This window comes from Halichoerus grypus, chromosome 6 (genome assembly GCF_964656455.1).
Source record: "Halichoerus grypus chromosome 6, mHalGry1.hap1.1, whole genome shotgun sequence".
Classification (NCBI taxonomy): Eukaryota; Metazoa; Chordata; class Mammalia; order Carnivora; family Phocidae; genus Halichoerus; species Halichoerus grypus.
The window spans coordinates 116514621-116534667 of record NC_135717.1 but is presented as its reverse complement, the minus strand read 5'-3'; the positions used below and the strand labels follow the sequence as shown (position 1 = coordinate 116534667).

Genomic DNA, 20047 nt, shown 5'->3' with positions numbered 1-20047 from the left:
GTCTGTACCTGAGTTTCAGCTCAGCTGCAGTAAAGCGCTCCAGGCCCCCCACCCCCTCCCCGCACTGAATGCTGTGTATTCACTGAAGGTTCCTGTTTGTCTCTTGCAGCTTCTGCTTCCTGCTCCTCCGGTACCTAATTTCTGCTCCTGCCTTCCACTTTCCTCCTAACGTGAGCTCAGCTTTCAGCTTTCTCTCAGGTTCTCCTTTCTGTTCCCGGGGCCGCACCCTCCTACAGTGTGTCCTCTGTGTGTGTGTGATGGAGGTGTGCTCCGGCTCTCTCCGTTCCCCCTGAGCACAGTCATACCCCTCTCCTCTTGTATCCTGGGAGGTTCCTGTCTCCTGCTCTGTCTTCACTGCCCAGAACGAATACTGTCCTCCTAAGTCAAGCGCTCAAAATACGGAAGCTGCCCTGCCCCTGACAAAGAGTTTCAGTCTGAGAAATAGATACCTTTGGCCTCTGACTTGTGCATCAAGTGGATTGTCATCTGTACAGCCTCTCTCCGATGCCATCAGTTGTACTGTGACACCCAAATTTTATTTTGCATTTTAATGTATTTCCTGCTGGCTAGACAAGGACCTAGCTCTTTTTAGAGAAAACCTAATTAAAACTATGCAGTGACATCGCCACTGGGTCCTATCTTGTTAGAAGTATCCATATAAGAATTCTGAGCTCCAGATAAGGCCCTAATTGCTTCCAACAGCATTCATTTACAACATTTGATCATATTTAAATACCTCCCTTATTTGGTAAACTAGGTTGAACCTGTCTTTGACTATTTTAAGTTTTTCTTTTTAGGGCTCTAACCTTAGGAATAGAAGGGGGCTGTTGAACCATTTCCACTCAGTTCTGTTCCTTCATTCTTCAATCCCTTGGTGCTATTTGTTTACCACTAAACTGTATTAAACTCCCTTTTATAGAGATTTCCCTTTATGGCCATTTTTTTTTTTAACCCATTTTCTACTTTTGTTTCCTGTCCGGACCCACTTGGGAAACCATTCCTATTTTTTGCTTTACCTCCTGGTGAATCATGTAGCAAGTGAACCAGCATTCTGAATTTTTTATGGGACTATTTTCAGGTTTTTTAAATGAAAATTCTATCTTGCCCATAACCTGGTTTATTTTTGGCTTATCTTTACCATTCAAGTCCTGGACCTTGGGACTAATTTGCATTATTTACCACCACCCAGGTCTTGGCTGCAGAGACCCCCGCCCCGGCCCCCCACCCAGGTGCCTGTAAGAGCTTCCCAGCCACCTTAACCCAAGCTGCTCCTGTATTTGCTGGATAAGGTGTTTCTGTTGGAGCAAGTCAAGAGTTATTTACATATACCTAGGGACTTCTTACCCCCAGCCCCATTAGCTCAGTAACCATTTCTTATGTAAAAACTTGCCCTTTGGGAATTCTGGCTTTCATCAGTGCTATAATAAGAACTATTTTTTTTTTAAGATTTTTTATTTATTTACTTGACAGAGAGAGACACAGCGAGAGAGGGAACACAAGCAGGGGAAGCAGGAGAGGGAGAAGCAGGCTTCCCGCGGAGCAGGGAGCCCGATGCGGGGCTCGATCCCGGGACCATGACCTGAGCCGAAGGCAGACGCTTAACGACGAGCCTCCCAGGCGCCCCTATAATAAGAACTATTTAATGTTCTTTAGGATTGGGTTTACCAGCTGAAACAGCTATGCTCACCCCACTCTTATTCCAAACTTTACAGACAGTTCATGAATTCCCAGTCTGTTATGACCTTTCACTCCCCATTACAATAGTTTTATTCTCCATTGTTTTTTGGGGTTTTTTGTTTGCTTGTTTTTCAAGTAGGCTCCACGCCCAACATGGGGCTCTAACTAACAACCCTAAGATCAAGAGTTCTCATGCTTTCCCAACTGTGCCAGCCAGGTGCCCCTCTCCGTTGGTTTCTGAGAAGATTATAGAACCTATAGCTTTGTTGGACTATGCTTTCTTCTGGAGTCCTAATAAAATAGTTTGTCTCTTGGGCGCCTGGGTGGCTCAGTTAGTTAAGCGACTGCCTTCGGCTCAGGTCATGATCCTGGAGTCCCTGGATCGAGTCCCGCATCGGGCTCCCTGCTCGGCAGGGAGCCTGCTTCTCCCTCTGACCCTCCTCCCTCTCATGTGCTCGCTCTCTCTCATTCTCTCTCTCTCAAATAAGTAAAATCTTTAAAAAAAAAAAAATAGTTTGTCTCTTTAAAATTATTACATTTACATGTCAGTTTTGACTTATTTAAAAATATTGTGCCTAATGGATAAAATATTATGCTAAGTCAAGATTATAAGCAGAGGACACTAAAAGATGCTTTATCAGATTGTCTTTTCCCAATTCCCAAAGTCCAATGCTTTTCCTCTCCTTTAAATTTATCCCCTTTCGAATCTGTTCTTATAAAAGTCTGTCCTGCTTTTACCAGGCACTTGAATCAAACAAACTTCTGTATGTGATGACATTTTCTCCTAATTTCCTGTCTGTGGAACCATTTTGTGTGTACTTTTGTTTGTATGTGTGGTGGCCTGTCCGAGCCTTCCTCTGCAGTCCAGCCTCAGTGGCTGCCACACTTGGGGCAGCCAGCCAGTTGGGGAAAGGGATGCAGGAGAGCTTCCTTGCCTTAAAGAGTCAGCTGATAGAATCATAACAGGCTTAGTGTTCCTGTGAGAATTGACAGGTAAGGGAGCCCTTAGCTAACAAATTAAAACTGGGGCACATCTCAGCAGAGTACGAACTCATCCCTGCCTATGCTAACGTTACCCTTTTCCTTCTAGAAGTTTCAGGCACCTGCGAGAGAGACTTGTGTGGAGTGTCAGAAGACAGTCTACCCAATGGAACGTCTCTTGGCCAACCAGCAGGTGTTTCACGTCAGCTGCTTCCGTTGTTCCTACTGCAACAACAAACTTACGTAAGCCAACCAGAGTGAGCCATCTCTCTATGTCACTGGACCACGGGAAGGAGTCTTTGGCTTTTAGAGCACTGGTACTAGAAGCTCTTATACCAAGAGTGCACTGTCAAAGGTCCTTAAAGAAAGTAAAAAGTACCATTTAGTGAGAAGTATTTCATATCAAATGAGAATGGTGTGTGGAACTTCGTGGTACATTGATATTTTAATTTACATGTTTAATTTACATGGAGCTTAGATCCTATGGCTGGCAGGTAAAACCCCCTGTGACTTAAATTAGTAGAATATCCCCCCTTGGTCTCATAGAATCATAAAATTAAGAAATCTTAAGAGTATACTTGCCGGGGCACCTGGGTAGCTCAGTCTGTGAAGCATCTGCCTTCAGCTCAGGTCATGATCCGGGGGTCCTGGGATCGAGCCCCGCATCAGGCTCCCTGCTCAGCGGAGAGCCTGCTTCCCCTGCCCCTCACCCAACTCCTGCTCTCTCCCTCTCTCTCAGATAAATAAATAAAACCTTAAAAAAAAAAAAGAGTATACTTGTCTAAGTCCTTACTTGGAAATGTCCCAAACACTGTATAAATGGTAATAATAACAATAATAATAGACCCCGAAGAGCGTGTATTTTTCTGTATATTGCTTCCTTTTATTTCTGAGAAAATAATTATATATCATTTCTTCCAAGTAATTCAAGGATTGGATAGAAATGTGACAAATTGGAGCACCTGAGTGGCCCAGTCAGTTAGGCATCGAACTCTTGATTTCAACTCAGGTCACAATCTCAGGGTTGTGAGATCGAGCTCCGTGTCGAGCTCCTTGCTCAGCGTGGAGTCTGCTTGTCCCTCTCCCTCTGCTCCTCCCCCGACCCCTGCTTGAGCTCTCTCTCTCTCAAATAAAATCTAAGGGAAAAAAAAAAAAAAAAAGAAATGTCACAAATTGGGGACATATTCCATATTAACTCATTTAAATCATAGAGTCTTAGGGAACAAAGTAACTAGGATGTCACTTCCTCCAGCTTTCTTTTCAGAGCAAGCATTCCTTCTAAAATACTCTTGAAAGATGTGCTCGTATCTGTGTGGCACTTTGCTGGGGTGATACCCCACTACCTAGTTCCAGTGTAAGACAGCTCTAGTTCCACAACTTTCCCTTCTATTGAGCCAAAATGTGCCTCTGTAACTTCTACTCATTGGTTCTTTTTCTGCCCATGGTATTATTTTTTTTCTCCATATTTTTCTAAGTTTCTGAATTTTTATATCTCTTCTGTGGAAATGCTATTGTTTTTATATCCTGTTTAAAATTTATTACCCTGCAAGAGACACCAAGTCTCCTAAAGGCCTGTCCGGCACTGATATTAGTGTAGATTTACTTCCTGGCTGCTGCTCACTGGGCTCCTATTGACCATATTCAGTCACTAGCATCAGGTGAGTACAAACCATTTGCAGAGCATGATACCTACTCCTGTAGAGATGTCCTTTTAAATTATAACACAAATGGGGAACGAGGAAAATGATTCAACTTTGTACAAAGGAATGTCATTATAAGTAGTTATAGATTGTAATTAGGAAATCTATGAGTGGTCAGAGATAGGTGGGCTTACCTAGGGAAGACTTCTTGGGAGAAATAATTTTTTTTTTTACAGTTTTGGCAGAGGGGAGTGAAACCATTTGAAAGTAGGAGGATGTACCACATGAAAGAATGTCTTGTGAAGGTTCAGGCCTAGAAATGAGCATGTTTTTATAAGGGTAATAAAACACATGTGCTTGAAAGGGAGGGGGTAAAGAATTCTAAGTGATCGATGTCCTTTTAAAGATCTTTTTCTCCCTTAGCATCTTCTGAAAACACTGCAGTTCAGCCTGCTAGTATAAATAAGAGTATACAGATCTATTAACTTTATGCTCTTTTTCTTTTAACAACAGTCTAGGAACATATGCATCTTTACATGGGAGAATCTACTGCAAGCCTCACTTCAATCAACTCTTTAAAGCTAAAGGCAACTATGATGAAGGCTTTGGGCACAGACCACACAAGGATCTGTGGGCAAGCAAAAATGAAAATGAAGGGACTTTGGAGAGACCAGCCCAGCTTCCAAATGTAGGGGAGACCCCTCAGAGCCCAGGAGTAGAAGATGCCCCCATTGCTAAGGTGGGTGTGCTGACAGCAAGCATGGAAGCCAAGGCCTCCTCTCAGTCAGAGAAAGAAGACAAGCCAGCTGAAACCAAGAAGCTGAAGATCGCCTGGCCGCCCCCCACTGAACTTGGTAGTTCAGGAAGTATCTTGGAGGAAGGGATCAAAGTATCCAAGCCCAAGTGGCCTCCTGAGGATGAAATCAGCAAGCCTGAAGCTCCCGAGGACGTAGATCTGGATCTGAAGAAGCTAAGACGATCTTCTTCACTGAAGGAAAGAAGCCGCCCATTCACTGTAGCAGCTTCATTTCGAACCACTTCAGTCAAGAGCCCAAAAGTCTTGTCCCCACCTATAAGGAAAGGCTGGAGCATGTCAGAGCAGAGTGAGGAGTTTACAGGAGGAATGACAGCAGAAAAGAAACAAGGGGAAAATGCCAATACCTCCGAAAAGAATGGTAGTGTGGGAAAAACAACCTGGCAAAACCAGGAATCTGGAGGAGGGGAGACAGGGGGGAGAAGTAAGGAAGATCATGGTTTTGAGATGGGGAGTGAGAATCTTACAGAAAATGGTGCAAACTTAGATGAAGATGATAGAAATCTCAAACAGCAGTCTCCGCTAGAACCCAAGTCTACAAATTGGTCCAGCTTTGCAGACAATACCTCCCCTAAAGAATTCACTACCCAAAATCAGAAATCCCAGGATGTGGGATTCTGGGAGGGAGAAGTAGTTCAAGAGCTGTCTGTGGAGGAACAGATAAAGAGAAATCGGTACTATGATGAGGATGAGGAGGAGGATGAGGAATAACAAACTGCAAATGGTGCTGGGCCTTAAATTTGTGTTAGTGAGCCACTGCCCTTTCTCAAAGTGATGCACATACACAGGTATTTTAGCATGAACTGTAATTTATATGGAAGTAATTTTGGAAGAGTTCTTGCTTCAAAAAAAATCCCATACTGTAGCTTAAATGAACCAATTCTAAGTGCTAGAGATAATATTACTTAAGTCCTCTATTTTAGCAATGATGATATACATAAGTGCTTTAAGGTCTTATGGTGAGGGGGGGAATATGCCAACTGATAAATCCAGACTCCACTGTATTCCCAAAAGGCAATACAAAAATAGATGATTAGAAGCACATTGTTACGCTAAAAATTCATTTATGGAATTAGGGAACATACAGAAGGGGTTTAGGGACCTAAACATTATGACTGAATGCACTTTAGTATAAAGGGCACAGTTTGTATATTTTTAAATGAATACCAATTTAGTTATTTAGTATTCGTCTGTTAAGAGATCAAATATTTAATCTTTAAAACATTTTTTAGGTTAATTTTCTTACTTTGATATATATGGGGAATTTATTGCTAATGCATCCCTTTCTCTAAACCATATCCAGAACTGGATTATTGAGATATAACACAACCATTCTTTGGGGGCACTTTCTGAGCACATTTGGTGCTTGCTGAGATCAGCTATCTCTCAGTTAAGCTCTGGTATTTGCCAATGAGTTTGACTACATCCCAGTTGATTGCTTTCTTCTTTGGTGGTATCTGTGGCAGCTCATAAATTACTGAAAGCTGCAATATTTTTATAAGATCTTTTGTATTGTTGTTTGCCTGTTGCATGTTAAAGCAAAGTGAGGAGTTTAAAGGAGGAATAACAGAAAAAACTGCCTTAAACCACTTGAGCCCAGACCCCCAAACCCGATATTCTACTTCTGATATCCCCTTTCTGGGACACTAGTTTTTTTAATACTTATCAGCTCTGAAATGTATTGATTTTTATGGCAGACAGTATTTCCAGGGTGCATTAAACCAATTATAGGCCTTTTTCGGGAAGATGGTTTTCTAGTAGTTAAGGTTTTAGAACATTATAAACTTGAGTACTTTGTTGTACATAATTGATATTCCAAATTGTATGTGGGGGAGAGAGGTATTTTAAGCTATAGACTTTTCTTTGTACTGCATTTTTAGACATTTAGCCCTAATATTTTTTAGAGATGTAAAATATTCTGCTTTCTTACAGTCTTGCTTAGTCTGAAACATTTTTATTCAATAAAGCTTTTAATTTACATTTGACCTTTTCAGTGTTCCTTTTCCATTATTATTTTACATCGTGACAGTCTCCCAGGACCTCCTTTTACCTGAGCAGTTTGGGAAGAAAAGGCAAATGGGTCTGGTGCATTTTAAGTGAAGAGAAGTGTTAGGAGTATATCTCACCACTAGGTGGTGGTGTTGGGTCGATCGTGGGTGCTCATCTGCCCTAAGGGAGGACAAATTTTTCTTAAAAATTGAGGGCAATTTGGCAAGAAAATGAGTGTGTACATTCAAAATGAGCTGTTTGTTTTAGCAAGTCAAAATCCAGTAGTGGTTTTTTTTATTGTTAATTGTATTCAACATTTAATAATTCACCTTGCTATTATGCCTAACGTGCTAAAGGGAATTTCCAAATGCCTCTACTTAAAAATGGACTTGTTTTCCACTCTGGGCAGAGGCATAGTTGGTTGTTTGATTTCCTTGCCTGTAGAGGCAACTGCCCCAATAGCTAAAGCACTTTTTTTAAAAATATTTTTTATTTATTTATTTAACAGAGAGCACAAGCGGGGGAGCAGCCGAGGGAGAGGGAGAAGCAGGCTCTGCAGAGCAGGGAGCCCGATGTGGGGCTCGATCCTAGAACCCTGGGATCATGACCTGAGCCGAAGGCAGACACTTAACCCAGGCACTCCAACACTTTTTTTTTAAATGGAAGTGTGGGAGTGTGAATTCCTTGGAGATAGGCATGCTTTTTGAGTCATCTGTTACATTTTCCAGGGTCACTCACTGTATGTTCCAGGGTCTTGCCTGGTCTTCCAAATGGATGGCAGGGTACTCTTTTCTGCTCTGGGCCCCATCACAGGCTGAAGTCATTTAGAAAGCCCTGTTCACTCAACAGTTAATCCAGGATGACATCCATAAAATATCCAATCCTGGCTTGATTTTAGCCACCTTTACTATGTGACTCACTGCTACTCCAACCCATCTACATGGTACTCACTGAATCTACTGATTTTATACAAAAAAGTCTGAGTGTCTATGGCCAACACTTATGGATATTAGTTGAATATGTCACCATAAATCAGATATGCAGGGACTGAGATTAACCTTAGAAGAATCATTTTCTTTGCCTTTCAAGGGCTAAGATAGACATAGGTACAGAGAGTAGAAAGAAGGACTTGCTCCATATCAATATAATAAAAGGTTGTTTCTATCAGGAGAATGACCGGAAGGGTGCCTTGGTGGCTCAGTCTGTTAAATGTCTGCCTTCGGCTTAGGTCATGATCCCAGAGTCCTGGGATCAAGCCCCACATTGTACCGCCTGCTCAGCGGGAAGCCTTTTTCTTCCTCTTCCTCTGCCTGCCGCTCCCCCTGCTTGTGTTCTCTCGCTGTCAAATAAATAAACAAAATCTTAAAAAACAAAAAGAGAGAATGACCAGATAATACTAAACATTCTTAGAAAACAAAAGAACCTATAGCCAAACAAAATGTTTCAGCTCTCTGAAGGCAACTTGTTTGGGCTTGGTATGTCAGTGGTGGCAACAAGATGATGTGTTTTTCTGCCAGTGAAGCAAGAAAAGGGGCCAGCTTGGGACCTGAGATGGTTAAGGAGACTCTTCATGACTACTATTGGGCCAACTTAGTTCTACCAGCTTGCTGGTTGGATCAGTCCTGGACAAGGTGAAAACTGCACAAAGTTTGCTCTCATTACATATTTCGTCAACTATATATTTTCTAACAGCCAAGATGTTGAGAAATGGTACAAATGTGGTTTTGGAGAGATAGACCTTGAGACCAAGATCACTGTGTGCTTGTTCCTGCATGCCAAGTTAGTATGTTCTTTGTTCCTCAGGACTCTGATTTGAATTCCCATGGGATCAAGGAGAGTTTACTTCTTTTAAGATTTATTTATTTATTTGACAGAGAGCCTGCGAATGTGCACAAGCAGGGAGAGCCGCAGGGAGAGGGAGAAGCAGGCCCCCCGCAGAGCAGGGAGCCTGATGCAGGACTCTATCCCAGGGATCATGACCTGATCCGAAGGCAGATGCTTAACCGACTGAGCCACCCAGACATCCCAAGTTTACTATTTTTTTAAGATTTTATTTATTTATTTGACACAGAGACAGCAAGAGAGGGAACACAAGCAGGGGGAGTGGGAGAGGGAGAAGCAGGCTTCCCGCTGAGCAGGGAGCCCAATGCGGGGCTCGATCCCAGGACCCTGGCAGACACTTAACGACCGAGCCACCCACGCGCCCCCAAGTTTACTTTTTAAAAAATGTACCTTGAATATAGGGTAGTTACCATTAAGCTATTGCTGGGTTAGGAATAAATGGCTCCAGGCAGTGGTTCTCAGACCAGAGGCAGTGGCATTGCCTATGAGTTTGTTAGAAATGAGAAATGTAAATTCATAGGCCCCACCCTGTCTTACCTCTTGAATCAAAATTTCTTTGAATGGGGCCCAGAAAACTTTTAGCAAACTCTCCATGTGAGAGATGGGACAAGCTAATATCCAAGCTGTGGTACCCTAAGTTTGAGAACCACTGAGCTAAAGCAAACCTAGTCTACTTTAGGATGGCACCCTTCCCTCCCCTTTTCCTCTCCCCTTGAAACTCTAACTTCTGGTGTAAGCTTGCCTTACTAGTTATAAAGTTACTTTATCTGTCCTTGAACAAGAGGTAGAGATTCAATCCTTTTAATCCTTTTTTCAGGTCATTCTAGTTAGCCTGTGGTAATTAACCTCACAGCAGGGTTTAAACAGACCGCACCCAGGGTTCAGGAATCTCCAGCAGTTGAGGGACAATTTTGAATTTAGCTTTCTGAAGGTTTCTTGTCTATGGCTTCCCTTCTTGTTTATGTAGATCCACAAAACAGTTAAGTGTTTAATGTGGAAACCTAAAATTACGGAGGTTTATAAGATAAGGGCTCAGGGTTCCAAGGTCTAAAGACTTTCTAGCTCAGAAGCCCAGGTCTACCACGATTCTATATAACCTTGAGCAAACTGCTTAACCTCTCTGGACCTCAGTTTACCCATCGATAAAATAGTAAATACCTACTTCATAGGACGATGAAGTTAAATAACTGGTATTAAAGTGTTCAGTGCAGTACCTGGCACAGTAAGCTTCCTTAAATATTGGCCATCATTCATTTTTTTTTCCTTTGTATTTTTCTTTGGATAATATCCTTTGGATATCTTCCATTTCCTTTTACCCATGAGAATAAAAGGATTTTCAAAAGTCCATTTTAAGAGATAAAACAGTGAAAGGGAATTGAGATCATGGAAGGACACGAAGGAAGGAAAAAGCTGGGAGCAAAAAACGGTAGAGGTGGGAAGAGTTTAGGCGGAACCATCTGAGATGAGGTAGGCCCCAGTGCGGGCTAGGAGCAGAGACGTAGGTACGGCCTGCCTGGGAGCGGGAACAGCCTTTGGGACGGCTGGGCTGAGAAAGAGGAGCGTCTCCTTCAGGGAGCTAGGCCTGAAACAGGGGTGGGGCCGTGGCTGACTGACGAGTGAAGGAGGAGGAGAAGCGTGGCCGAAACCCTTGGCAAAAAATGGGCGGGGCCAGAGCGGAGGCCCGCGGGACTGGATGGGGGCGGGGCGGGGCGGGGCGGGGCCAGGCCGGGGGCGGGGTCCTAAGGAGAGGCGGCCCCGGGGGCCGCAGTCAGGAAGGTGGGTGGGTGTGGAGCCGAGATGGGCGGTGAAGAGGCCCGGCCCCACGGAGGAGGCGGGCTGAGACCTGCCGGGGACGGGAAGGGGCCGGAAGGGGGTGGCCGCCGGTCCGGCCCCGCCCCGGGGCCGCCTCCTCGCGGGTTCCGTTGGCTGTGGCGGCAGCTGAGGCTGTGGCGGCGGTAGCCGCGGGGCGGGCGTAAGATGGCGACAGCGGCGGCGGGAGCCCTGGGCCTGCTGTGGGGCTGGCTGTGGAGCGAACGCTTCTGGCTGCCTCAGAACGTGAGCTGGGCCGACCTTGAGGGGCCGGGCGACGGCTACGGCTACCCCCGGGCGCGGCACATCCTCTCGGTGTTCCCGGTGGCGGCGGGCATATTCTCCGTGCGGCTGCTCTTCGAGCGGTGAGAGTCCCGCAGCGAGCGGCGCGGAGGGCCGGGGCCGGGGCGCGGGCCGGTGGGGCAGGCTCGGGGGAGAGGCCGAGCACCGGAAGCAGAAGTGCCGGGAAAGCCCGGAAGCAGGGGGCTGGGAGAGCCTGGGCCGCCGCGCGGGATGCTCGGAGGGTGGCCGAGGTGGTCGCGGAGCCTAGGTAAAGACAGAGTTTGGGGCGTGGACAGTGAAAGAGCCAGAGTCGGGGCGGGGGGGGGCGTACCCTGGGCCCTTTCCATCTTAGATCCCGGAGGTCGCCTGGGGGGTCTTTTAGGTCTGTTCCCAGCCTCCAAGGATTCTACTGACGGGAAACAGGTTGTGTGTGAGCTGCGGCCGAGAGCCCGAACAGCCGAAGCGAGAAACAGGAAAGGGCCGCAGGAACCAGCACTAGTCGGGGCTGCGGAAGCTGAAGGGTTAACGCAAGAGCCAGCCGCTCCTAGAGAAAGGAGCGGGTTCTTGGGAATCTACGACTTGTGAGGACACTTCTGAGAGTTGAGGGGAACAGGGTTAGGCCCCAAGCCTTGGTTTGTCAGCTCATGGACGTGTGTGTGTGAGTGAATATATCCCCCCCCCCCAAAAAAAAAAAAACCGCTGCCAGAGCCCTCAAGGGAGTAGAAATCTGGTAGGGATAAGGCGTGGTGGAGCCTGAGGCTTCCAAAGCATGGGAAGGTGTCAGAGTAGTTGCAGAACAGGCCTTGGAGGCCTGAGATGGAAGGAGGAGTGGTAATTTTGAAAGGATGAGAGCCGTAGGGCTTAAAAGAGGACACCTGTATTGAGTCAGCTTCTAAGTGAGTTTAGCAGAATCACAACATTCTTTTCCTGACCGTGTGTTCTTGGTAAAAGTGATTTCACTTTTCTTTGAGTGAGTGGTTAGTATCTGCTAAGATACAGTGTTCACAGAGGACTTGACGTGGTGCTTTTATAATGTGGACTTAGAGCTGTGGGTGATTTTATCAGATCTACTCACACTCCAGGAACGGAGACTTCTTTCCGCATACGTCTCAGGTAATGAGGATGGCACTTAGACATCTGTTGTTCATTTGGCTCTATGTAGAGCAGAAATGCCCTTTCTAGGATGGGGATATATTGCAAATAATCTGTTACTCTCTGAAAAAGTAGTATTATGTGTTTTGGATTACTTTTCAAAACTGCGTACTATTTCTGACTAATCTTTAATAAAATACTTTTATATGTGGCTAGCTTGTCATTCATCCGTTTATTCATAGTGTTTGTGTATTGTTACCAGAGTGCTCTGTCAGACATTCACGTACAAAAATAAAGTTGTTTTTAACTGAAGCAAATGAAACTGAGAGGTCTAAATGCCTTTTCTGAGTCCTTGGAACTTAGTGTTGCAGTTTTTGAAGTATAGTCATTGTATTAAGTATTCCTGGGGTAGGCGCACAAACCACTTTTCCCTCTTAGGAATAACCTAGATCCCGATACTGTCCTCCTCGGCAACTGTATATGAGGGCTGAAAAAAGAGAAAGACAATATAATGACTAAAAAGGAAAATACACAATTCAGGACAGAAAAAATTTAATTGTCCTAGGAAAGGATTCTCTGCTTTTCATACAAATATATGCCAGCATGGAAATTTCTTCATGTCAGTGGTAAGAGGAAATAGCTTGTTGCTTATAAATACCCATTTCATATAAACTTGGATATATCTTCAGAGTTCCAAAGAGTTTCCTCAGATGACTGTGAAGACTTATATATCCCCTGGCAGAGCCACTGGAAAGGATCCTTTACCTGTGCGAATTCTATCTGAATGTTTCTATGGTGCTCCATTGTCCGGGGAGTAAGGGTGGATGGGGATACTGAGCTGAAAGCATTCTAGTATGATATTCCTTGGCTAATAAGGTCAGGCATCTTTTTCATCTCATGTTTGATCTTAGGAAAGTTTAACCCTAGAAGCAGTCTTGCTATTTTGTTTCTTTTTATAAAACCTACTACTTTTAGCAGTAGAATTGACTACAGGATTGTCGGTTCCTCTCTTGCTTGGCCTTCCATAAAGGTAGTTGAAGCCACTCTTGGAATATAGTAAAAGACATATTAGAAATATTGGTACAGGGGCGCCTGGGTGGCTCAGTTGGTTAAGCGACTGCCTTCGGCTCCGGTCATGATCCCAGGGTCCTGGGATCGAGCCCCGCATCGGGCTCCCTGCACTGTGGGAAGCCTGCTTCTCCCTCTCCCACTCCCCCTGCTTGTGTTCCCTCTCTCGCTGTGTCTCTGTCAAATAAATAAATAAAATCTTAAAAAAAAAAAGAAATATTGGTACAGTTAATTGTCTTTCCTACGGTTTTCTCATTTCTCAGATCCTATCTGCTTGGTTTCTAGAAGTGATTCATGTAGTAATCATAGACTGTAAGAGCTATAACTCCAGCCTTTTTTTATAGACAGTAAACTAAGGCTTAGAAACATCCTGCAGCTTTTCAGAGGTTTCATACTCACTGGGGGAGGAACTAGAACTAAGATCCAGATCGTTTTCCCAAGCCTCGTGCTCTTTCCACTGTATGATGTGGCCATCTTTTCCTGTTCCTTAAACCCTTTTTCAAGGATTAAGGTTTAACCCCCTCTTCCTAGTATTCTAGGATTTGGAGAACAAACCCATGCTCATCTTATTCTTGGTTATTTAATATAATGTATTTGACTTGAAGACTGTATTTTTTTCTCAAATTTTTGTTTCAAATTGTTCTGCATATTTTAATGAGTCTGACACTATGCCCCTTGATAAATTATTGCTATTTGTGCTGTTTTAAGAATCTCCCAAAGAGGGACACCTGGGTGGCTCAGTTGGTTAAGTGGCTTTGGCTCAGATCATGATCCCAGGATGCTGGGATTGAGTCCCACGTCGGGCTCCTTGCTCGGTGGGGAGCCTGCTTGTCCTTCTGCTTGTGCTCTCTCTCTCTCTCTGATAAATAAATAAATAAAATCTTAAAAAAATAAAAAAGAATCTCCCAAAGAATAGCTGCACCTGGTTGGCTTAACAGAAGAGCAGGAGATTCTTAATCTCGGGGTGGTAAATTCAAGCCCCAAGTTGAGAGTGTTGAGATTACTAAAAAATAAACTTTTTTTTTTTAAATGCTTAGGTTTGTTTTTTTTTTTTAAGATTTTATTTATTTATTTGACAGAGAGAGAGACAGAGCAGGAACACAAGCAGGGGGAGTGGGAGAGGGAGAAGCAAGCTTCCCGCCGAGCAGAGAGCCCGATGTGGGGCTCGATCCCAGGACCCTGGGATCATGACCTGAGCCGAAGGCAGAGGCTTAATGACTGAGCCATCCAGGCGCCCCTAAAAAACAAACTTTAAAAAAAAAAAATCCCGAAGAATAGACATAGCATTTACAGTTTGGTCTTACTTTTTCATCCTTTTCATCAACCACACTGAGCTTTTTTTTTTTTTTAAGTTCCCACATTCCCTGGAGAACTACCTCTGATAGGGATGACTTGAAAAGCCGCCTGACTGGGCACCTGTGTGGCTCAGTCGTTAAGCATCTGTCTTCGGCTCGGGTGGTGATCCCAGGGTCCTGGGATTGAGCCCCACATCGGGCTTCCTGCTCAGCAGGAAGCCTGCTTCTCCCTCTCCCATTCCCCCTGCTTGTGTTCCCTCTCTCCATGTCTCTCTCTGTGAAATAAATAATTAAAATCTTAAAAGAAAAAGAAAAGCCGCCTGACCATAATAAGTAAAGTGTTTGTATCTAGCTAACTATTTTGCTGAAGAACTGCAGGTAGGAGATTATTACCTACCAAAGAATGGAGGCTTTCCTTTGTGGGCCTCTGGTGAGTGGTTGTATTGTGGTGGCCTGCACCTTGCAAAATGCCTCAGGAATAGCATGTGGTCAGTAAATATTTATTGAATGTTTGAGAAGGGTCCATCCTCATCTACACAGACGCCCAGAGGAGTGACCGGAATCTAGATCTTCAACCTGAAATAGATGTTTGGCTTGATTGAGAGAGGCAAAACTAAAATTCCTTTGTTTCTGGTTAAATTTCATCATGCTATATTTGCATGTTGTGCACCTTTCTACAGCTTTTTTTCTCTTTCTCCGCTCCCCCCGTACACATATTCACGCTACCCTGTACCGTAACAAAACAGGGATGAGAAACTTCCACTTGTTTTTTAAAACTTTTTCATATTAAGTTCATGATAAAATTACTTGAAATTTAATATCTAGTCACTTGAGCACTTGTTTCTTGGGATCAAGTAGGAGCTTGAGACTTAACATTGATACCATCAGAGCTATATAGGCTCATTTATTTTGAATATGGTATTGCAATAGGAGCTTTGTGTTGCCAGAAGAAAATTACTTGGTGAATTATGCAGGAGATAGATTAGAGCTGTCCTTGCTGCTCATTTATTATTCCAATCCCCTCTTCTCTCTTGTTACTTCCAAAGCAACCTCACTGGAGTGTGTAAAGAGCCTTCTCAGTACCATCCTCTGTCACAGGAGACTGAACAGATTCACTTGCTGGCCTGTCATGTAACTGACAACAAGAGTAGTGACTCATTATTTTTGTGTGTGAACGTTTCTCAACCACTCATTTCATCTTCCTCTTGTAAGCCTTGCTACCTCTGCTACATACTGCCTTTTTTTTTTTCTTGTTTTCTCCCACTTCTGCTAAGTGGAGGTAGAACTTTTTTCCTCTCCCTGACAGGCCTGCTGCCCTCCTCCCAGATCCATGTCCGGTCACAGCATCGTGACCCAATATTAGTGGGTCCTCTAGACAGGGTAGAGAGGCTTTGGGAAAAATGGACATAGCTGCTGACTAGGCTGTAAGAGAGACTGCCCATTCCATTGCATCCTAAAAGTATTCTGTTGGGCATTATTGGATTGTAAATCACAGGATCAAATCAGGTTTGCAGATCCAGCAGAGCAAGATTGGAAAAGACAGTCACGTGGCCCTGCCCTTATCTAAGAATCCACCTCTTAATAAGCTCCAGACGGTCAGAAGCCTATGTGTCTGTCCTCTCTCTGGGGAAACTTCTTTCCCCAACCCTTTGTGTGCAGTGGGTGTTAATGCTTTGCAGAAAACTCTGAATACTGTCATGCCTGAGGTCAGGTTCCTGACTTATCCCTGGAGACAGTATATTCTCACAGAAAAGAAACGTCAGATATTTTTACTTTAGCCACTGCCTGATTCAGAAAACTAAGGTCTCCTAAATGGGTTAAGAAGAAATTAATGAAGAGGAGGCAAGCAAGTGAAATCTGCACCCTTAATAGAGTGGAAAGGGAGATATACCTCATTTTGGCTTCCTCTCCAGAGGTATTTTTAGGCAGATAAAAGCTGCGCTTCACTGAGTTTTGGACTCTTTGTGCTTAAACTCACTCCTTCTTAATCTTTGGGGAAGTTAATTGAAACGTTAACTGCAAAAGGAGTTAAATCATAATCACTTCTAACTAAAAAAAAAAAAAATTGAAATCAGTTTTCCTAGAAACAAAAACAGTTTTCCCAGATGTGAAGAATTCTCTCTGAATTATCTAGAACTGTGCTGTTAAGTACAGTAGCCACTAGCTTTGGGGGATTTAAAACGTGACTAGTCCAGATGTGATGTGTTAGTTAGATGTGTTCAGAGTGTAAAATACGCACCAGATTTTGAAGACAGTGAAGGAAAAAAAAAAAAGAATGTAATATATCTCAAATTTTAACATTGATTACATATTGACGTGATAGTATTTTCGATATATCAGGTTAAACAAAGTATATTATCAATTAATTTTACCTATCAATTAATTCTTTTTTCCTTTTCTGAATGTGGCTGTTAGAAAATTTAAAATTATATATGTGGCCTGTATTATATTTCTACTGAGCAGTGCTGGTAAGTAATTCAAACAAATATTGATAACTGAAAAGAATTTTAATGTAAATTCACATTTGATTCATATTTTTAGGACCAGAAGGTGGTCAGTCCTAAGTATATCAGACCATGCTTTAAACAACAGGTTTTTCTAAAAATTGTGGTAAAATTGGGGTTTTTAAAATGTAAATAATTTCCTGAATGATATAAGTGACGTTATAGGCTATTTTGAGTAATCACTGAATGATCCAGTCTAGCCAAGCATTGCTCTGTAGTGTTGCTTTTCTGCATGTCTTCTTAGTTGAGTAGTTAATGATCTGTAAACAAACAAGTTTGTCAGGTAGTTATATGTACATGGGTGCTGCACAGCCCTGATAAGACATTAAGAATAATCACAGTATTTTATCTCATCAAAATTATGGAATTTCTTAAAAAGGGTATTCCTGGGGCACCTGGGTTACTCAGTGGGTTAAGCATCTGCCTTTGGCTCAGGTCATGATCTCAGGGTCCTGGGATCGAGTCCCACATTGGGCCCCCTGCTCAGCGGGGAGTCTGCTTCTCTCTCTCTCTCTCTCTCTCTCTCAAATAAATAAAGTCTTTTAAAAAAGAAAAGGGGGGTATTCCTTGTATTCTTTGGCTTTTGGATAGTGTCAGCAGTTGTAAGGTGTCTCAATAGGCACAGAGGGTCTCAAACCCAATCAGGTTGTTGTGGTTGTGTTTAATTATTCTTGGGGAAATTTCCAGTTATACTGAAATTTGTTAACTTGAATTTCTACTGATTCCCCAGAAATCAATGACCTTCTCCTACATGGAGCTGGCAGGTTATCTGATGACCCAGGAGCACAGGTCGGCACATTTCCTTGAAACACTTCACTTTTTACTTGAGAATTAAGTTCCTACCCATTTTCTTTTTCCTTCAGCAATTATTTATTGAGAGCTTAGTATATGCCAGATGTCAAATTATGTGCCATGGATAAAAATATAAGTCATGGTGTCTACTCTCAGGAAGAAAGCAAGAAAATCAGTGGTTTAAAATACAGTGTAATAAATGTATGCATAAGACTGTTACGGGAGGGGCCTGGGTGGCTCAGTCCTTAAGCGTGTGCCTTCCGTTCAGGTCATGATCCCAGGGTCCTGGGATCAAGCCCCACATCAGGCTTCCCTGCTCCACAGGAAGCCTGCTTCTCCCTCTTCCACTCCCCCTGCTTGTGTTCCCTCTCTCGCTGTGTCTCTCTCTGTCAAATAAATAAATAAATAAAATCTTTAAAAAGAAAAAAAGACTATTATGGGAGTTTGGAGGAGGTGGGTTCACTTCTTTTAACAGTTACCTAAAATATAGGCTTAATGTCTCACTAACAAACACTTGTTTCTTGGACTCTGAAGGATGGTAAAAGCTTTCTTAAGGAAAAGTTTCTTGTTAACCTTTTTCTCTACCACCTCTTGGCACTCGCACATCTGTATATTTCTAGTGTAAGCAAATACATTAAGTTATATAGTCACTTGTCCATTTAAAAAAGATAAAAGATAAAAGATGAGCCCCCATAGGGCTCTGGGCTGGGTTAAGCACTGGGCGTGGAGCCTGCTTAAGATTCTCTCTCTCCCTCTCCCCCACCCCCTCCCTAAAAGAAATAAATAAAAAATTAAAAAGATAAATATGTGTAATGAAAGAAATGTATGTATATAGTTGGAGAGGGAGAAATTCTTTAACAATGAGAGTCTCAGGGACCTCCAGCTATTCTTCAGCCACACTTTGAGAACTGCTGCTCTATAGCAAGTAAAACATTCACTGGCTACTATACAATGATACTACAATTTAGTCTTAAATTGTGTCTGTCTGAAACATTTTAACATACATACTGTATGTAATTCTTACTATCTCAAGACTTATGTCCCTTACAGTGAGGTTAGATGTAAGCAGGATGCTGATCCTTCTCATCACAGCACCTGGTAGGTACATGAAATTACACAGGTATTAATCATCTTAATGCTTTAAGGACCTGTTACAGGTCTAAGTGAAGATAACTGATGAAAGTGGAAGAAGGAGAGAAGAATAGTCTGCTATAAATCCACAGTGTGTGCCTTGCCATTGTTTAGGATAATATGTATCATAGAGGTCTTTTTCTTTTTCGTCTGCTTCTGCTTTAAGAATAAACTTGCCAGAGCCTGCTTCTCCCTCTGCCTGCCACTCCCCCTGCTTATGCACACACTTTCTCTGTCTGACAAAGAAATAAATAAAATCTTAAAAAAAAAAGAACAAATTTGCCAATTAAAAAAAAAATAGTCCTCAAAAGAAACTGCAAAGAATACACATGTATGTACAACAAATGTGTATAGCACAAGTGTTTGTAGATAGCAAATCCTATCCTCAAGAATTTCCTCAGAACGGGTGCCTGGCTGGCTCAGTTGGTAGAGCATGTGACTCTTGATCTTGGGGTTGTGAGTTCAAGCCCCATGTTTGGTGTAGAGATTACTTAAAAATAAAATCTTTTTTGGGGCGCCTGGGTGGCTCAGTTGGTTAAGCGACTGCCTTCGGCTCAGGTCATGATCCTGGAGTCCCGGGATCGAGTCCCGCATTGGGCTCCCTGCTCGGCGGGGAGTCTGCTTCTCCCTCTGACCCTCCCCCCTCTCATGTGCTCGCTCTCTCTCATTCTCTCTCTCTCAAATAAATAAATAAAATCTTTAAAAAAAAAAAAATAATAAAATCTTTTTTAAAAATATAAAAAATAAAAAAAGAATTTACTCAGAAAAATACACTGGCCTGGGTGCTATGTATAGGAGATATACAAAATAAGGTATGGTTGGGAGTCATCAGCACATAAATGAATAGTGCTAGTATAATTTAGTAATTTTTGAACTTTTTGTTCTCAGCATTCTTTTTCATTCTTAAAATTTATTGAGCATCCCTTATTCCTATTAGTTTTTCCATATTTGAAAATAAAGTTGAGGGGCACCTCGGTGGCTCATTCGGTTAAGCAGCTGCCTTCGGCTTGGGTCATGATCTCAGGGTCCTGGGATCGAGTTCCCCATCGGGCTCCTTGCTCAGCGGGGAGCCTGCTTCTCCCCCTCCCTCTCCCGCTCTCTCACTCTGTCTCTCTCAAATAAATAAATAAA

General features: G+C 43.1%; 2 protein-coding genes across 6 annotated transcripts in view; both read left to right on the top strand.

Annotated features, from left to right (window-relative positions):
* LIMA1 (LIM domain and actin binding 1) overlaps nucleotides 1-7097 on the top strand; it is a 91771-nt gene extending 84674 nt beyond the window's left edge. For both annotated transcript variants that reach the window (XM_036098930.2, XM_036098929.2), the window contains exons 10-11: nucleotides 2768-2901; nucleotides 4812-7097. In XM_036098930.2, coding sequence (XP_035954823.2) covers nucleotides 2768-2901; nucleotides 4812-5823 — 1146 coding nt within the window. In that variant the 3' untranslated portion in view covers nucleotides 5824-7097. The remainder of the gene's footprint in view (nucleotides 1-2767; nucleotides 2902-4811) is intronic.
* A 3705-nt stretch (nucleotides 7098-10802) lies between these two features.
* The window catches only part of CERS5 (ceramide synthase 5), a 29485-nt gene continuing 20240 nt past the window's right edge, over nucleotides 10803-20047 (top strand). For 2 of the 4 annotated variants that reach the window (XM_078075968.1, XM_036098944.2), the window contains exon 1: nucleotides 10804-11117. In XM_078075968.1, coding sequence (XP_077932094.1) covers nucleotides 10921-11117 — 197 coding nt within the window. In that variant the 5' untranslated portion in view covers nucleotides 10804-10920. Of the gene's footprint in view, nucleotides 11118-20047 lie in introns of all 4 variants that reach the window. The other 2 variants (XM_036098943.2, XM_036098942.2) reach the window with 2 other exon arrangements.